Source organism: Neomonachus schauinslandi, chromosome 3 (genome assembly GCF_002201575.2).
Source record: "Neomonachus schauinslandi chromosome 3, ASM220157v2, whole genome shotgun sequence".
NCBI classification, from domain to species: domain Eukaryota; kingdom Metazoa; phylum Chordata; class Mammalia; order Carnivora; family Phocidae; genus Neomonachus; species Neomonachus schauinslandi.
The window spans coordinates 154,233,859-154,253,629 of NC_058405.1; the positions used below are offsets into that span (position 1 = coordinate 154,233,859).

The following is a 19,771-nucleotide window of genomic DNA, read 5'->3' on the forward strand; positions in this document are numbered from 1 at the left end:
ACGGGCATCTGTCTTTCAAGCATTTCACAGATTTACTTTCCCAAATGGATGAGAAAGAGATAATTTCAGAGCTGATACATAAGAAATTATACCTGGTAGTGTGTAATATGTGACATGTACTCATTTGTGCACACATGAACTCATACACCCTTTCGCACTCAGACCCTCCCTCAACTATTTATGTAAGCACTTGGGTAATTTAATGTGTCAGTCAGTGATTGGTCTTAAGTTAAAATATATTTAGCTCACCTGTCATATTGGCAAATCAATGTTTCACGAATTCAGTTTTCGTTGGTTTGTCATTTGGCAACTTGGTTTTAGCTAATTAACCAAAAGCCATTTGAGACTCTAAGTCATCTCAGAATAGTGCAAAATGTTTATGGTTTCATATGATTTCTTGGACTTTTCATCACATTCAGAATACCTTTAGCCAGAAGTTAATATGAAAATTTTAGAAAGGAAATATTTGCTTAGAATAATGTTCATTTTCAGATATAATTTTTGTGATTAGGGAATAGAATCACATTTTCTCTCAACTCTTAATGATTAGATTTTTAGAAATACGCTTATAAGAATATATGTTGGTTTAATAGGGTCTTACTCTAATCTCAAATTTTAAAATAATGCTTCTAATGCTAATTTATTAAATTATTTTGTGTAAGTTAATCTTAAATATCTACTGTATCAAATTAATGGTATTCTCTTTATATAAGGTTTAGAAATTTAATTTCTATTGCGGCTATCTTAAAAGGCAAATCCAGAAAGAAAGGAATATATATTTCCTAGTGTAGAACATAACCCTAGAAAAAAGAAAAGATCAGGTTAAATGAGATTTACCCAACTAGATTTTGGTAAATGTGGATTCTAATTTAGTATCTTTTTTTTTTTTTTAAAGATTTTATTTATTTATTTATTTGACACAGAGAGACACAGCGAGAGAGGGAACACAAGCAGGGGGAATGGGAGAGGGAGAAGCAGGCTCCCCGCCGAGCAGGGAGCCCGATGCGGGGCTCTATCCCAGGACCCTGGGATCATGACCTGAGCCGAAGGCAGATGCTTAACGACTGAGCCACCCAGGCGCCCCTAATTTAGTATCTTAATCTGGTTATAATCTGGTCTATATTGTCTTAGACGTGGGGACATAGGGATAAAATAAGAAATATTTTTATTGGATAATTTTGGTGACTAATTCCAGTGCATTTTTGAACAAAGTAATTCTGACTAATAAAAATTTCTAGTAATTATGAAAAGTCACAAAATTTGTTTATATAGTGTGTCTTGGGTTTCATCTGTAGTTTTGGCAATCCCCATCCACATATATTAGTGAGTATGTACAGAATATCTTGGAATATGAATTACTGGGTTTTTTAAGTAGTTTTTAGTGCTGTTTTTCTTTAAGTTCTTAATTGAAATTGCATTTAGATTGATTGTTTTGAGAAAAAGTGCTTCTAAATTGAATTATTGCCAAAGTAAGGAAAACTATATTTCGGAAGGGAGAGTTGTATATTAATATGAGACATTTTACCTTTAGGTTAATGTATTTATTAACAGCCTCAATTTGTCCCATTTAGTTATTACAAGTATCTTTTGTCCACTTTTTTCCCCATTACTATGATTGGAGCTACAGAGCTGTGGTAGTTTGACAAACCTTTGTTGGTTTAGTTGACCCATAACTTTATTGGCTCCCTGAATTTTTGTATACCATTGGCCACTTTACTCCAACCTATTTCCTCAGGCTCTCCCACTGATTTTTATTGTTCCTGCCTGTGTTTAGGGGACAAGGAGATAAACTAACTTGGTCATCATTATTAAGTCAACTTTTAAACCTTATTTGACTTTCTATTTTTCTTTTTAGAATAGGGTTTTTTGACCTTAGTTCCATTTTGCCTTATAATCCCAACCATAGTTGGGGGAATCCTCATCTTACCCTTTGGTTTCACTAACAAGGATGTTGACTTCATAATGAATCTTTTTCCTTTCCCTCTTCCTTCCTCCCAAATCTTTGCAAGTGTTAAAGCCACTGAATCCAAATTCTGGTTGTGTGTTTCCACCTTCTTTTGGCCTTTTAGATTACCCATTTTTGTATTAGAAATTATATGTTAGATTTAGAATAAACCATAGAGCTTACATTAGTAGTAGATGACCTATTGTTTTAATCCTGCGAGCTAATTTAGCTTAGAATTAGTTTATGGTGTTAATGTTATTGGAAACTGTGACTAAAATGTCCAGTGAATAAACACAATTGTATTGATAAAGCTCAGCATTTAGTGGGTCAGTTAAAGTTTCATTTCCTTACCTATCCTTACTTCTCTTTGTCTTTGACAATTTTTTTACCTAGTTGAAATGCATTTTACTTTGTTCTCTTACTGTAACACTTAACATAAAATCTCTCAGCAGATTTATAGTCCTGTTGGGTTTGATGAGAAAAACATTTTAGATTAAAAACTTCACAAAATTATCATTCTTTAGTAAACTTTTCTATAGGTAAAAATTAAGCAGAATTTTTAAACTTAAAACATTTCTATTTCATTTAACCCATTAATAGAAAGTAATCTTATTTTTTTTGAGAGAGAGAGAGAGCATGTGTCTGTGTGTGTGAGCGGGGGATGGGGGGAGGGCAGAGGGAGAGAGAGAATCTTAAGCAGGCTCCACATCCAGCATAGGACCCGACACGGAGTTGATCTCACCACCCTGAGATCATGACCTGAGCCAAAATCAAGAGTCTGAACTTAACCTACTGAGCCACCCAGGCACCCCTAAAGTAATCTCACTTTAGTGAAAATGCCCCACGCCCTGAACCACTCACATTATTTCTGGTGTCTAATCTTCTTATAGAGAGCTTAAAGAAATGTGCATAGAATTCCCCCTTTTCCATCACACTTGTGTTTTTCACAAGTCATATTGTGAAAACATTTCTCTTGTGTTCTGATTCAGTTAAAATTATATAGCGAAGGGGCGCCTGGGTGGCTCAGTCGGTTGAGCGTCTGCCTTCGGCTCCATGTCCCAGCATCCTGGGATCGAGCCCCGCATTGGGGTCCCTGCTCCGCGGGAAGCCAGCTTCTCCCTCTCCCGCTCTCCCTGCTTGTGACCCCTCTCTTGCTGTGTCTCTCTCTGTCAAATAGATAGATAAAATCTTTAAAAAAAAAATGTAGTGAAATTTTTAAAAAGTAGAAAATGATACAGAAACCCAAATTGGAGGAAAGGGAGTTTGGAGCTGATTTTGGAGTAAAGATGATATCAAGGGGATTGGACTGAATTATCCTTTGTGAAAATAAGAAATGAACTACAAAAAAGCTAACTAATAAGCCTTTTTTGTATCTGTTCTGAATATGTTTCCATTTTGGACTGATATGTTAAGCTTCTTAAACTTCCTATTAGAAAGATTTACAAAGATAACACCAGATACTTGGCTTCTTCTAATGATCACAGCAGGGTTTTATAATTATATTCTCTAAATAAATAGTTTTATTGCTCTGGCTTTACCTTTATACCTTGGTAAAATTTTATTTATGGTCTAGATATTAAGAATGAATCACAGCCTGAAGTCATTTTAAGTCCCTTTTTCTAATAAGGTGGGCTACTGAAAGTACTATTTATGACTGTATAACGAAGGTCTGAATTTCTTGATTCTTTTAAGTATTCAGGTTGGTTATGTGGTTATTTGTCTTGTTTTGTTTTTAAATACAGCAGTGCCAAAATGTAAAACTTCTTAAAAAGCATAGTCCAGGGTAAGATAATCTATCTTCCATGACTCATTTATCTTATGTTGATTGTTTTTTAGAGCTGTTTGGTTTATATTGTCATATTAATGTTGACTATTAATTTCTTTCCTACAGCATGGATTTGTGGTATCATTTCTATCACTGTCATTAGCCTGCTTTCCTTGCTAGGCGTGATCTTGGTTCCCATCATTAACCAAGGATGCTTCAAATTTCTTCTTACATTCCTTGTTGCACTAGCTGTAGGAACAATGAGTGGAGATGCCCTTCTTCATCTACTGCCCCATGTAAGAAACTTTTTAATCTTTAAAAAAAAAAAATTTAAGCTAAAAGGTCCTTCATTAGCAAGCTGTGTAGCACACTAATCTAGTATTTGTTTTATTTGCTTGCAGGATGAAGTATTTTTCCCATTTGCATAGTTTTAATAGCAATATATTTTTTTAAGATTTTATTTATTTATTTGACAGAGAGAAACACAGCGAGAGAGGGAGCACAAGGGGGAGTGGGAGAGGGAGAAGCAGGCTTCCCACGGAGCAGGGAGCCCGATGCGGGGCTTGATCCCAGGACCCCGGGATCATGACCTGAGCCGAAGGCAGATGCTTAACGACTGAGCCACCCAGGCACCCCAATAGCAATATTTTTGAGATAAATTGAATCATTAGGTTTTAAAATAGCAACAAAAATTGGTAACATCAGTTTTACTTTTTCCCCTCACAGTGTATACATACCAAATCACTATGATGTACACTTTAAATATCTTAGTTTTGTAAGTCAGTTTAACCTCAGTAGAGCTGAAATTTAAAAAAAAACATGCTCTGTTAGCAGTTCTGAAAATGAATACTTAAAAAGTTATACCATTCACTGACTTTTATCTGTAAGAAAGCCTTTAGAAGAAATATCTAAGAGGTCTCATAATGCCACAGGCACTTTATTTGTTCAGGAATAGGTTGACATGCTCAGTTAACAATTTTAGGCATTTAGCGCCTTACACTTGGGGCTGTTTATCTTTTCACCTGGCATACCACTTGTTTTCTTCTATTCTAGGACACTTTTTTTTTTTTTAAGATTTATTTAGTTGAGAGAGACTGGCAGAGAGTATGCAAATGTGCATTTGAGTGAGGGGAGGGGCAAAGAGAGACAATCATCAAGCAGACTCCCCACCCAGGGAGTACCCTGAGATCATGACCCGACCTGAAACCAAGAGTCGGCAACTCAGCCGACTGACCCAGGTGCCCCATATTCCAGGAGACGCTTCTGATGATAAGATCTTATGCCCACACTCTAGTTACCTTGCTTATCATCCTCCCAGTATTTTATCCAGTATTACTGCTTTTACTTCAAATTATGAAAATCCTGGGGCTTTTTCTTTTCCAAATGTCAAATTATAGGTTTGAATATTTTTTTAATTCTTACCACCTCCTTCTGGAATATTTGGGAGACAGAATTGTATTTTTTTTTTTTTAAGTGATCTCTGCACGCAGTGTGGGGCTGGGACTTAAAGCCCAGAGGTCAAGAGTTGGATGCTCTACCACCTGTGCCAGCCAGACGCCCCCAGAATTGTATTTGTGTGTTTTGTATAATCCTTCTCCCCTTCTTCACTTTTGGTTGAGAATTCCAGATGTGGTATCTGGAATAATATATAGCACTGCCTTAAGAAATTGATTAATGAATCTTAAAATTGTGAATACGAATTTTTTTGGTAAGTTGATGATTTACTTATTTTCCCCTTTATTCCCACCCCTTGCTTACCCTTTTTACCAGTCATCAAGAAAAGCAGCAGTTTTAAAACTAGGCCAAATAAGGACAGTTGAAGTGAGAATAGTCTTTAAGTGCTATTTAACTTATTTTTTTCTAAGAAGTATTAATTACTTAAAGCTGTAATCTTTTTGAATGGTCTTGCCTTTGCGAAGTTTAGAAACCTTCTCTTGGCCACTAGCAAATGGAGAAGGAATACAAATGTTATAGGGAAGGAAAATACTTTAGTTCTCTAACTTTTAAGGTCACTGTTGTGAAGCTTACTCATTTCGCAATTAAAAAGTAACTTTGTTTCTGTACATGTTTTTGCTAGAGCTTTAAAATGTAGAGAATTAAACACGTTTAAGTATATACTCTGCTGTTGTTCCACAGTATAAGGACAGGTCGCATCTCATTGCTTGTTTAAAATAGTTTATAAGAGAAAGCATAAAAATATAATCAATTTAAGAAAAAGTCAGATGACAGAGAGTCACAGGTTTTGAGCTGCTGGTGAATTAGTTTATTTTTACTAAACGTTAGGCATCTGGGTCTTGTTTCCTTCAGTTTACAAAGGACCCCTCGCTCCTTAATATGTTACTGCTGCTCCATTCTCTCACTATAGGATGTATCTTAACCCCTATAGGCATTTGAGTTTTTGGTCTTCGAGTTACCATGACATGTAATACTTTCTAGGCCACTGAGAACATCAGAATTCAATAGGAGGCTACTTATATTTAAGTGAAATAATATTTAGAGAACCACTTCAAAAATTGAAAGGTATTTTCTGTGTGTCTTCTAGGAGATTATAATCTCAAAATTTTAAAAAGCATTTTTAATTACTTAATTCAAGAAGTTTTTGTTATTCTTATTAATAGTCTCAGGGTGGACATGATCACAGTCATCAACATGCGCATGGGCATGGACATTCTCATGGACATGAACCTAAGAAGTTTTTGGAAGAATATGATGCTGTATTGAAAGGACTTGTTGCTCTAGGAGGCATTTACTTGTTATTTATCATTGAACACTGCATTAGAATGTTTAAGCACTACAAACAGCAAAGAGTAAGTATTTTTTAATGGCTTCTCCCATTTTCTGAGATAGAAAACTTAGCAAAAAAAAATCGTTTTCTGGCCACATGCTTAATTGTGATATTGGTATGTATTAAAGGAAACATTGACTTTGATCTTTGTCATTCTTTGTCATTACATTTGTCATTTATAATCAAGATACAGCATTCTTAGTTTTAGTTACTTTGTTGGATTTTTTTCTAGTTGACTTAAATAGGGTAGGAAAAGCTATTGGCCAATTTCTGTTTATTTCAAAAAACCAAAAATGTATAAATAGAGTTCCACTTAGGTCATATTTTCAAGTATAAGTGGCTTTCATTGTCCTGTTTTTCAAAGAAAATGTTTCACACAACACATTTCTTTATCAGAAATGCTAATGGTAGAAGCACTAGAGGTGAGAAGGATTTAGATTTGGGGGGGCTTGTAGGAAGGAAATATAATGAAATGAAAGAAATGGTGATGAACCTCTTGGGAGATGATGTTGAGACTATTGATGAAATACCCTGCTTGTCATGAGCTGTTTTTCATGGCACATTTGTGAGAATAAGATAAATATCTAAAATAATTTTTCCCCTAAGTAATTTCAGGGCTACTACCATTTACACCCTTCCCTTTTCACAGTGGTTTACATCTGTTTCTAAAGCTCTGTCTTGAGAACATCTCACTAACATGTTTGTGATACTAGTGCTGATTATCTTCAGTATACTCTGCTTAAGAGGAACAGTGTATTATGTCTAGAGAACATTTTTAAAAACCTTATACAAAAAAGAGAACATTCTTAACTTTTTGCTGGTTCACTACAAATATTCAAAAAAAAAAAGAAATCTTTTTCCTCGAAGACAAAGGATAGTCATGATCATAATATATATATGGTCCACTCTTACAATACAACCTTTATGTTCTTTTTATGTATATATTTTGCTTGTGTATGTATGTGTTTTTTTTCTTTGAGATAAAATATGGTTAATTTTTTTTAACTTTTTTTTTATTATTTTATTATGTTATGTTAATCACCATACATTACATCATTAGTTTTTGATGTAGTGTTCCATGATTCATTGTTTGTGCATAGCACCCAGTGCTCCATGCAGAATGTGCCCTCTTTAATACCCATCACCAGGCTAACCCATCCTCCCTCCCCCCTCCCCTCTAGAACCCTCAGTTTGTTTCTCAGAGTCCATAGTCTCTCATGGTTTGTCTCCCCCTCTGATTTCCCCCCAGAACAGAGCTCTAAACTGAGATTCAGGGGGAGTGATGCTAATTCTTGCCTAGGCACAGACTAGCTGTGAAACTATGACTCATCTGTCATGGTTTCCAGTTGCTATCTAAATCTATGGGAAATAAACCTACTTTTTGTCTGTATTTTCATATCATACTCTAGTATATTTAATTTTAATTGCCATGTTTTAGTCTGGACATCATCATATTTAATTGCCTCCAAAGAAAGGTGATCAAGATGATGTGCCAATAAATTATCACCTGAGGAATGGTAAAAGGAACTGGGAAGGATCAAAAGTGAAAGAAATCTAACAGTATTTGGTTTTTGAAAGCTGTGTGGAAAGGTTGAATGGGTAAAGAAGAGAATAATGTGGGAGGGATGCCAAGGTGAGAGTGGTAGAAGGAAATGAGTCAGAAGAGGGGTGATGGGAGCTTGAACTAGAGTCATATCATAAAAAGGGTAAGAGAAGCTGACGAAGAGAATTCTTTCAATGAGAGAATAAGTTGATCATTGATGACAGGTAAGAAATACAGGAATTTTAGGGTCCATTGCAAAGGATATAGAGAAGTTTGGGAATTACTGTAAAGCCCTGATTTTCTTTAGTTTTGTGTACCTGTTAACACTGAGGCAGCAAATATTAATATATAATATGTATAAAATATTAGGGTCTGCATAACTTACAGATAAATATAAAATGTAGTCTTTCAAGAGATCAAAATAAAGTTTTCTGTTTTTTATAATTTAATCTTGATCTCATTTTGAATTTAAATTTACTGACAAACAGGTTTATTTTTGTAAACTATTAATACAGGAGAATAGAGTCCCCTGTAGAACATGGCAGTTCTTTTGTAAATTCGAAATTGTGGGAAGTAAATAACTGTGAAAGGAGCCCCTAAATCTACTAGTAAGAAATTCTTTAAGTATATCAAAGAAAGGACTCTGGGCAGGTAAATCAGTATATCTTTTTTATGATAAATAGCATAATGAGTAACCAGAGATGAAAAAGTATATGGCATTTTTTGAAGAAAGAGAATTAGTGGTATTTGAATAGAACAGATATTGGACCATCTGTGTAGAAGAATCATTTATTGGAAGGAAGCTTTCAGAGCATAAATTAATACATCAGATGCTGACTGGTTTCAGCAAGTTGAGGCTCTGAGGGTAATGATTTGGCAAGTTTTTAGGAAAGTAGACAATCAGAACCAAAGCAGTTGAACAGAATCCCAGCTGGTGTTTGCATTTTCTTAACACTTTTGTACTAGTGTTGGCTCTCCCCCCCACCCGGCCCACCCCTCTTTTTCCCTTCTTTAACTCATGACTGCTGTTTCTTTTCTTCTCTTTAAGTTGTCTCCATATTACTTTCTCTTGAACATTTGGTGTTTCCCCAGTTTCTGTTACTTACTGCTGTGAAGCAGAACAACCCACAGCGTAATGGCTTATAACAATAATTTAGTATTTCTCTTGATTCTGTGAGGAAATTAGGCAGGACTCAGCTGGGCAGTTGTTTTGCTTCACTTGGCATCAGCTGGGGTCACTCACTTTACTACATTCAAACGCAGCTGCCTGGCTTGGCCCTGACAAAACAGGGGTAGAAGGCCCACAGGTGGTCTCCATCTCAGTGTTGTGCTCCTCCACATGGCCTCTCTTGAGGGTCTGTACTGAGTTTCTCCATAGCAGAGTGGCTAGCTTCCCTGAGCAAAAGCAGAAGGTGCCAGGCTTCTTGCAGACGGTCCCAGAACCAGCCCATCATCACTTTCTTGCATTCTGTTGATCAAAAGGGCAGACCTTATTTGCTGTCTTAAATTTACATAGATTGGAAATAGAAATTTAAGTTGGAAGAGTTGTCAGTGGTAGTTACGTAGTTACACTGATAAAAGAAGAAAGCAGACTATTGAAAGATAGGAAAATTCAAACCTGAACAATGAAATAAAATAATTAGGATATATTAATAATTGAGGATAGATTAGATGAGAAAGAAAACCTATCTTTATTGAAAAGCTGTGAAGAGTCAGTTACTGATAGGTCATTTTCATACATCACCTCATTTAATCCTAAGAATCTGTCATTTTTATTTTACAGATCAGTATTCTTATGCCCACGTCTCACAGAAGTAAACTACAGATTTTGGGACTTTAATGCAAGTGTGACTCTGGCCATTATGTCACATGTAGGGAAATACAAGATTGCATTCAACACAATGAAATTCAAAGGAATAAACTTTAGTTTTTTGGAACTTCCTATTCCCATACACTGTTAAATAAGGCAGATATTAAATATATTTCACATTTCACTCAGTTGCATATAATCTAGTACTGTGTACCCCATTCTGTATTTGAAGTAGATGAATTGCACCTTTTAGTTGAGTAATTGGGAAAAAGAAAACACGACATATAAATTTAGTTGGATATTTTATCTAGTTAGACCCCTTGATTAATTTCTAAAAACTTTTTCTCACTTTTTTCCTAAATAATTTATGAATAAAGTGTTAGTACCAGTTATCCCCATAGATGTTAACAAGTGAATATTGTTGCCAATTGTGGCTGCATATTTGATATTAATACCAGATTCTTTTCAGGGAAAACAGAAATGGTTTATGAAGCAGAGCACAGAAGAATCAACTATTGGAAGGAAGCTTTCAGATCATAAGTTAAATAATACACCAGATGCTGATTGGCTTCAGCTCAAGCCTCTTGCCGGTAGACAACAGTTCTGACTAAAGAGAAACTTTTTAAATATAAAAATTGAAATATTGCTTCTAAACTGTGTTTGTGTTTGAAATATCTTGTTTTTGTGGCTTTCCTAATATTAGTTTCTAACTTGTATTTTCTTAAATGTGAGTGTATCTTGTGATTTTGTTAGTGTTTTATTTATTTTAGCCTTATTTATACTGAAATGTGGGACTATATCACAGGGCAAGGAACTTATTGCACTTTTACTTTACAGGGAAAAAAAGAATGAAACAAAAGGCTTCGTAAGCAGTGTACTCATGTTATTTTTAGATCTTGGCAATACAAATTGTGTATTTGTACAAAAGATGTGATGAGATAGCTTACAATTTTCAAGGAAACATAAAAAAAATTTTTAATCTAATTTTACCTTTTTTTGAACTTGTGTTTCCCTTGAGTATACGAATGATTTTCTGCAGAAAGGGGGCAGATGAGACTCTTAACTGTACTCTGCTCCAAAATACAATTTGAGAAGTAGTAGGCTCTTTGTCACATAATAAATAGCTTTTGAAAACTAGGTGAGAAGCCAACCTCAATTAACAAAAGTACTTGTCAGATGTTGTTATCACTTACATGGATTTCTGAACTTGCTTTTAGTATTGATCTGAGCAGCATTTTCAGATAGGTGGAGCATTGGAGGGTGCCAGTTATTTAAAGTTTGTCTTTGTTTTCTTGAGTGATAAGAGAAGGTTAGAGTGGGTAAACTTTAAGGTTCCTTCTTTCCCTGAAAAATTACGGGTCCATTGTATTGTCCCGTAAATGCTGCAATAACTTTCTCCCCTTTGGTTTTCACCAGCTGTTTATGATGTACTCCTTAAGTTTCGGTGTCTTCATGCTTGCCTGTTCTTCTCACTTTGCCTGCTATTGAGCTCAGTGCTCTTATTTACTTCATGTGCTTCATCTTTTGGATGCTCAAAACCCCAGTTTGTTGTGTGTGCACATGTGTCTTTGTTTTATTTGCTTTTATACATTTACTTGGGACTTGTAAAAGACATTTACTTAAGGAATGTTTATTACACTGCTATTCTGCCTGGGTTTAAATTAGCAAAGAAGGGTTCATTTACGTGTTGATAAAGTATACCCTTTGCTGTTATAAACGTAGGAACTGATGACTCGGTTGTTTCTGAAGATCGACTTAATGAAACTGAACTGACAGATTTAGAAGGTCAACAGGAATCCCCTCCTAAAAATTACCTTTGTGTGGAAGAGGAGAAAACCATGGACCATTCTCACAGTGATGGACTACATACCATTCGTGAGCATGATCTCCATGCTGCTGCCCACAACCACCACGACGAGAGTAAAACTGTGCTGAGGAAACACAACCATCAGCGGCACCACAAACATTCTCATCATTCTCATGGGCCCTGTCATTCTGGATCTGATCTCAAAGAAACAGGGATAGCTAATATAGCATGGATGGTAATCATGGGGGATGGCATCCACAACTTCAGTGATGGGCTAGCAATCGGTAAGTGGGTGTGAAACTTGGGTTAAAATCCATTGTTCTTTAAGACTGTTTTCCTTTGTCCACAGTTTCAGTACTAACATTATGAATTAGAATACATAAGATTAACTTTTGGAGGTTAACAAGTATACTGCTGTGTTTTACTCTAGTCATTTAATTTTTTCCCAGAGGCTGTGTTAATGTTTTTGATGAGTTTATTTGGGGCATAGAGGTGTAATTTTACTGGATTTTCCTTTGAACATAAAATGTCTATAATATAATATAATATAATATGTCTTTAATAACATTTCAAGGCATAGTAACCATATGAAAAAAGCTACCTTAACATTTTATTTTCAAATACATTTATAGGACCCTAAATGTATAATTTCAATCCTAGGTTTAATAATTTTTTTTTTGTCTTTGAAAAGGTGAAGAAAAATTTACATGTTAAAAATCCATTGTACCAAATTCAAATATTTTATTAGAGCCTTGCTAATGTAAACTGATATTACCAGTTAAGGAGAATATTAAACGTGATTAATATATGATTTTCTTTTCCTGACTTGACTCAGAAGTAGGCTTTGATTTCTTTCAGAAAGGAGAGGCCATATTTTTGAATCTACCGTAGCTGTCAATGTTAAAGAATAAAGAATTTTACTAGGAGAATCAAATGCATTTATACCTCTGATACTCAGTCCTCCAGACCATCAGACAAATAATACTTTGTAGCATTTATGCTCTAAACCCAGAGAAGTTCAGATAAGGATAGTAGCCATTTAGGTATCTTTAAATATTTAAATGGGAGAGCAAATAAAATCGTAGGTTTACAGAACTTAAAATTTAGCATCAGACTTGCACTCAGAGACTGAAATGCTGAAAACCATTACTACTCCCAAGCTTTTAGTGAGTTAGAAGGCTACCCTAATGGAGGACTTAATTTCTCAGGGAATACTTCCTTCATTGAGTAGCTCTTTTCTCTGGTTGTCATATACCTATTGTACTTCACTATATATTCAAAACGTATAGTGTAAGATAAGTGTGAGTCACTCACATATTATGAAATTAATTTAGGTAGACAAAAGAGGCTGTACCTGTCATTATTAATGAAAATGGAAAAAGCAGAAGTAAACGTCACTTGATTTTCTTTCTACCCCCAACCTCAGGAGCAGCTTTCAGTGCTGGATTGACGGGAGGAATCAGTACTTCTATAGCTGTCTTCTGTCATGAGCTGCCACATGAGTTAGGTAATATATAACCTTAAGAATTTCACCAGATTTCGTCAGATCTAAGACTTCTTCAATTATAAATGTGTCTAAATTTTGGAGAGGTTAAACATAAAAATGGCTGATGGCAAGTATAAATGTCATCATTCTCTTACTATATAATTTGTGTTATATGTGCCTAAAAATGTACATTGTTTTATGTGTATGTATTTTTAGTTTATATAAACAGTATCATGTTATATCCCATTCTCTTCCTTACCTTATGTTACTAATCATTACGCTTTTAAACTCCATCCAGGTTATCATGAGTTAATTTAATATGTTGCTTTTACCCAGTACTCAAGAGTTATGCAGTTACTACATTTTACATATTTAGCACCTAGTACTGGATACACCATGCCTTTAATGTCCTGTCATCACAGATAATGATGCATTTAACATCTGTAGACTTAGTGCCTATAGGCTGTTCTGAGAACATCGTTTGGGCATCTACCCAGGAACAGCATTGATAGGTCCCAGGATATATATGCCTAAGAAGTGCCACATTATCATCCACAATGGTCATACTAGTATAATTTCTAACCAGCAATACCTGAGAGTTCCTGTGTTTCCACATCCCTGCCAAGATTTGACATTAAGTTCATTAAGTTTTGTCAATTTGATAGGTGTAAAATGATCGTTTTTTGTTGTTCTAGTTAGCACTTACTGAAGCACTTACTGATCTACCAGTGATTTTTTATTCTTTTAGTCTCTTCATGTGTTTGGGTTTTTTTCTATAAATTGAAAAACATTAGATGTGAACATGCATTCATCATATAGAAAATATGCAAGGGTTGTGGAGATGACATTAATTTGAAAGAAAAAAAGAACTCCATCTTTTAAGTACTGAAGGAATTTCTTTTAGTGGAATCTCAAGGAGTACTCAAGGAATCTCTTGCTAGATTATTTTTCTTAAATTTATCTGACTATGAAACATCTATCATTTGACTGTGTTTTTGTTGGTAGTAGTAGCCTTATTTGCTTACTTTGAATAGAGTTTATATATATAATTTGCTTAGAAAATTATTAACTCCTCACAAAAAGCAGAACGATCTATTAGTGCTTACTTGGTGCTGATTCTTTAAGCCTCGATTCCATACTTAGAGTTTTGTTCTTTTGCCAGCCTTGGGCATGTGGTCTTATATCTTGGTTCATGCCCCATCATCCTTTACCCTGACTAAACCATCATTGCCTTTATTGTCTTTTGCTTGAACAATTTCCATAGTGTTTATATCTAGTTTCATTCTGTTCTAGTCCATCTCATATACCTTATCCTAGATATATCTTCTCAGATGTGACTTGCTCATGTAATCAGAATCTTTCAGTTGCTTCCCTTATGTATACAGTTAGAAGCTGAGATTCATTAGTCCTACTTTAGGTGACCTTCATTTCTGCCTACCTTTTTTTTTTTTTTTTTTTTTTAGGATTTTATTTATTTGACAGAGAGAGACACAGCAAGAGAGGGAACACAAGCAGGGGGAGTGGGAGAGGGAGAAGCAGACTCCCCGCTGAGCAGGGAGCCCGATGCGGGACTCGATCCCAGAACCCTGGGATCATGACCTGAGCCGAAGGCAGACGCTTAATGACTGAGCCACCCAGGCGCCCCTCTGCCTACCTTTTTAGCCTTACTCATTGTACTTGCTGTTGCATGTTTTCCACTTCACCCAAACACAATTCACCACATATACTGTGGGTACCTGAGCCTGTTTCTTTGCTTATACCATTCTCCTCCTTGGCTTATCCTGCTACTTGTGTCCATAGTTAATTATGTTAAGAGTATTTTTTTCCCCCTCTAACTTCAGGACTGCCCTCTGGTCCCATGCATTGGATTACTTTTTCCTCTGAACTTTATCATTTACTTTCAGTAGGTCTTTCTTTTGGTACTTAGTATATATCCATCTTAGATTTCCTCTTTCTTAATATGTAGGCTCTTTGTGTGCAGATACTGTATCTTATACCCTTCTTTTAACTGCTTTCCTGTGTTTTAGAGAGTAATCTGCCAAATACTTCTTGCAATTCCATAGCAATACATCAGGGCTGTCAGTTTTTATATGTAACATATTGCCTAATAATTTTAGCCTTCCATTTTTCTTTTGAACTTGCTTAGAAATAGACTTGGATAGTCCTATACACACATCCACAGTATACTGGGAAAACCTTCAACTTCCCTTCCTACTCACTTCCTGCTCCCTAAATGGAATACGTCATGCCACTTCATGATTATTGACAGCAGGGAATCTGGAGATTAGGGATGGTTGCCTTCCTACCACTTACTCCTTTTTCTGTCTGTAGTTTCTCGTTGAAAGTGACACACAAGGAATGATAGCCACATGTAAAACAAATGCAGGACAGGTCTTAATGGCTAGGTAAGGCCTTGATCCCCATTGCAGAGCTCTTGTAAAAGCTGGATTATAGAACTCTGCTTGAGCCAGGACTCCTCAATGAGACATTAGACCACAAATCTCTACCTATTTTATCCCACAAACCAGAAGTTGAAATGTTACTATTGCTATGAGAGGAAACAACAATTTAAAGTATATTGAGGAAAAAAAAAATAAAGTATATTGAGGAGCACTTGGGTGGCTCAGTCAGTTAAATATCCAACTCTTGATTTTGGCTCAGGTCATCATTGCAGGGTCTTGAGATTGAGCCCCGCATTGAGCACAGCACCTGCTTGGGATTCTATCTCTCCCTCTCCCTTGTCCTTCCCCCAGCTCATGTGCATGCTCACACTCTCAAAAAAAAAAAAAATAAAACTTTTATTAAAGTATATTGAACTTTTACCAGCAGGAAAGGAGTGAAACCCTAAGAAAATGCGCACACTTAGTGGTAAATCCACATAAACTCCATATTCTAGGTGTTGAGGCTGCTAGGGAAGAAAGAGCACAACTCTGGAGGTGATAGAAAATGCTTTGGACCTTGTATCCATCAAGGTAGGAAGTGGTCTACTGACCATAACCAAAGGAAATGTTAAAAAAAAAAAAAAAATTTGTACAGCCTATTTTTTTGCCTTTAAGGCACAGTTATGGGCACTTTGGTAAAATAGGCCCAGATGAATATCCTACTCTGATTATCCACTCTTACTCACTTGGAGAGGAAGGGAATCTGGAGAGAGAAGTATAGAAACATCTTCCTCAAACTCCCAAGCAAGAGAAAGATTATTCCCCTTGAAGCTGAGATAGAAGCATGGCAGGTGGATAGGGGAGACATCTTCTCCTTGGTTAACAGGTTAAGATATTGGCAAAGCAGCATAATATGTCACATTCCAGTATAATTTATTTGATCTAAAACCTCTTTGGCCATAGTTAAATTTTTTATTATGAATTCTTAAAACTGTTCTGGGATTTTTATACTGAAGTCGGCATACCCTAAGGGGGAAAACGTGTTTAAATTACATTTTAATGCATTAAAAACTGACCCTTAGTAATTCCAAGTTTTATTGTTCCTCTTCCGAACAGATTGCTGTTTCTCTAATGGTGTACCAGGTGGGGGTTTTGTTTTTGTTTAGGAATGCGATAGAAAAAATTGTAATTTTAAACCTTAGAATGATATACAGCTCAGGGAAGTTCACTCTTCCCTGAGAGGTGTGCAGAAATTGAAACCATCTGAGAAAATAGAAAACCTTGGTCTTTCGTTGCATGTTTGTTCTGGAGTGTGGTAATGGATGAAATTGCCTGAATTATTACTACTGTTTCTTCTGTTTTTGCTAAACTTGTGTAGCTCAATTTAAGTAAGTTACAATATTACTCTGTTGTATTCTTTCTACTTTCTCCCCACTCTTTTAGTAAGGAACTATATATAAGAATTTGAGCAATAATTTATAAGAAAACTTGTATAAAAACATATAAAGGGGAAATGAGATTGGGGATAATCTAGAATGGTGGATAATCCAAACTCTCTTCTTGACATTAAGTAATGTGTTCTAATTTAAAGGAAGTAACATTTTGATAAATGAATTTACCCATATTATTCAGACTCAGCTCAGAAAGGCTATGGTGCTATCCACCTTTTCCTTTCCTCTCATGTACATTTAAGGGATAAATAGAATTTCAAAATAAGATTTTCATAATGTTCTAAATTGTTCAGGGAAAATTGAACATTCACTATGTAGATTTATACATGTGTATACATGCATTATTTAAGGCAAAAATAAAGAATTTTAAAATACATATTTGTTTTTAAAAATCTCCATGGTTTATGTTAGCAGATTTTAACATAATTATAGCATTGGAACACATTAACAGCTTTGGCAGGTACATCTCATTCATTGTGCTAATGATATCCTTTGTCAGCAGAAAGGAAAGGATATTGATTTATCAAAAGATGAATAGATTTGCTTGTTTGGTGTAAATCCCAACTGTATTCCTTTGATCTCTTTTTCAAATGTTTATACAGGTTCTTACTGAGAAAGGTGGAGAAAAAGGGAGAAAAATAGGCAGATACCTTTGAGAAATTGTAATCTAAGATAAGACTAGGACAAAGATAGATTTTAAATGAAATAATTCATCTTGATACAAGATCATTCAATAGAGATCATTTATACTGCTATATATTAGCAATGAACAATTGGAAATTAAAATTTTTTAAAAGTACTTTTATAATAACACCAAAGAACCTGAAATGCTTTGGTTTAAATCTTAACAAAATATACATAGAATCTGTATGCTGAAAATTACAAATCAGCACAAAAGAAATCAAAGGAGACTTGAGTGTGAAGAGTGTATACCAGGTTTATGGATCAGAAGACTCAATACCTTTAAGATGCTAATTTTCCCTATAGTTTAAGTGCATTCCTAATCAGAATACCAGCAGGCTTTTTCAAATGAGCTTTTTCAAAATTTTATATGGAAAGGGAAAGGAACTTGGCTAGCCAGAAGAATTTTGAAAAAGGACAGCAAAATTGACTTTACGACTTGCTATAAAGCCACAGTAATTGAAACAATTTATATTGGTGAAAAAATAGACACATAAATCAGTGGAACAAAGGAGAGTTCTCATATATATGGCAACTTATGTTCAACAAGGTACAAAGGAAATTCCATGTCAAAATGATAGTTTTTCCAACAAATGTTACTGCAGTAATTGGATATCTAGTGGCAAAAAAAAAGTCCAAAAAAACAACTCTCACAGTAGGCACAGATTAACTAAAAATAGATCATTGATTTAAATAAAAAAAATTTTTTTTAAGAGAGAGAAAGTGTGCGCATGTGCGGGGGTGAGGAGAGAGGGTGGAGGGACAAAGAGAATCCCAAGTAGGCTCCGTGCTTAGCGTGCCTGATCTCATGACCCTGAGATCATAACCCTAGCCTAAATCAAGAGTTGGTCACTTTAACTAACTGAACTACCTAGGTGCCCCATTAATAAAAATTTAAAAATACATGTTTCCCCTGGTATCCAAAAGTAGTGTTCCTATTGAAACCTTTTGTAAGCTGAAATGGCTTAAAGCTAAGAAACTCTTACTATTAATTTATATGGAGAAGTTCTTGAGCATTCCCGGACTCAAAAAATAACCTCTCTTAGGCTTTTTGATACCTTAGGATACATCTTGCTGATGGATGCACAAACTAGAGATAAAGCATAGATGGTCACAAAGTTCAGAGCTATGTAGGCTTGCTGCTGAGATGCTGAGTCTGTTTCCTGGGCAAGGAGCTGGGTGGTGCCACTCTGGCTGCTCAGGGTGCACACTGCCTCTGTAGTGACTCACTGCAAAACAAAGGCTAGTTTCACGTTTTGCCTTTTTTCATAAAAGCGAAAATCCTCTTCGGATTCTTTTTTTTTTTGGTTAGGGAAAACAGGTCTTTTCTAGGGAAAAGTAGGTCTTTAATAAAAGGGAAGTGACTGGAATGTGAACTTTGGAAAAGTGAGGGTTACCTCTATAAGACTTATAGAAGAAAACATAGGAGAAAATCTTTGTGTTATGGGTTAGGCAGGTTATTCTTAGACACAGCACCAAAAGCATGATCCATTAAGGAAAAAGGTAATAAAATGGACTTCATAAAGATTAAAAAGTCTACACAAAAGAGACCTTTATTAAAAGAATGAAAAGACAAGGTAAGGACTGTGAAGAAATATTTGGAAAATATTCCAAAAGACAAAACACTTTTAGGGAAAGATGTAAGGAGAGTAGTATTACATGGAAACTGGAGAATGGCAATCTAGAAGCCATTGATAGATAACCTTCTAGCACTAATTTTTCTTTAACATCTTCCTATCTGTTATAAATTAGGACCTTGTAACCATAAGAGTTAAGGAAGAAAAGATCATGTACTATTAGTCATGTACGATTAAGATCCTCTTTTTTTAGAGTTCGTTTATGTATGTATGTGTAAGTAATCTCTACACCCAGCATGGGGCTCAAACTAGATCAAGAGTCACGTGCTCTTCCAGCTGAGCCAGCCAGGTACCCCTAAGATGGCTTTTTAAGGGAAAGAAATGCCCCCATATTCTACATAATACCTTGCACTGCTAAGTGTTCAATGATTGGATGTTTCTACATTTAGTAACTAGAACAAAAAAGTTTGTTACAATTAGTTGAAATACTGATTTTGACCCTTTAGCTTTAAGACAATTATTTCTAGCAGTATTTATTTT

The 19,771-nt window shown here is 35.3% G+C and overlaps 1 protein-coding gene across 1 annotated transcript in view; it reads left to right on the plus strand.

Annotated features, from left to right (window-relative positions):
* SLC39A10 (solute carrier family 39 member 10) overlaps positions 1-19,771 on the plus strand; it is a 67,686-nt gene that overhangs the window by 38,668 nt on the left and 9,247 nt on the right. The window contains exons 4-8 of the mRNA XM_021702800.2: positions 3,837-4,006; positions 6,329-6,517; positions 10,318-10,438; positions 11,571-11,939; positions 13,082-13,162. Coding sequence (XP_021558475.1) covers positions 3,837-4,006; positions 6,329-6,517; positions 10,318-10,438; positions 11,571-11,939; positions 13,082-13,162 — 930 coding nt within the window. The remainder of the gene's footprint in view (positions 1-3,836; positions 4,007-6,328; positions 6,518-10,317; positions 10,439-11,570; positions 11,940-13,081; positions 13,163-19,771) is intronic.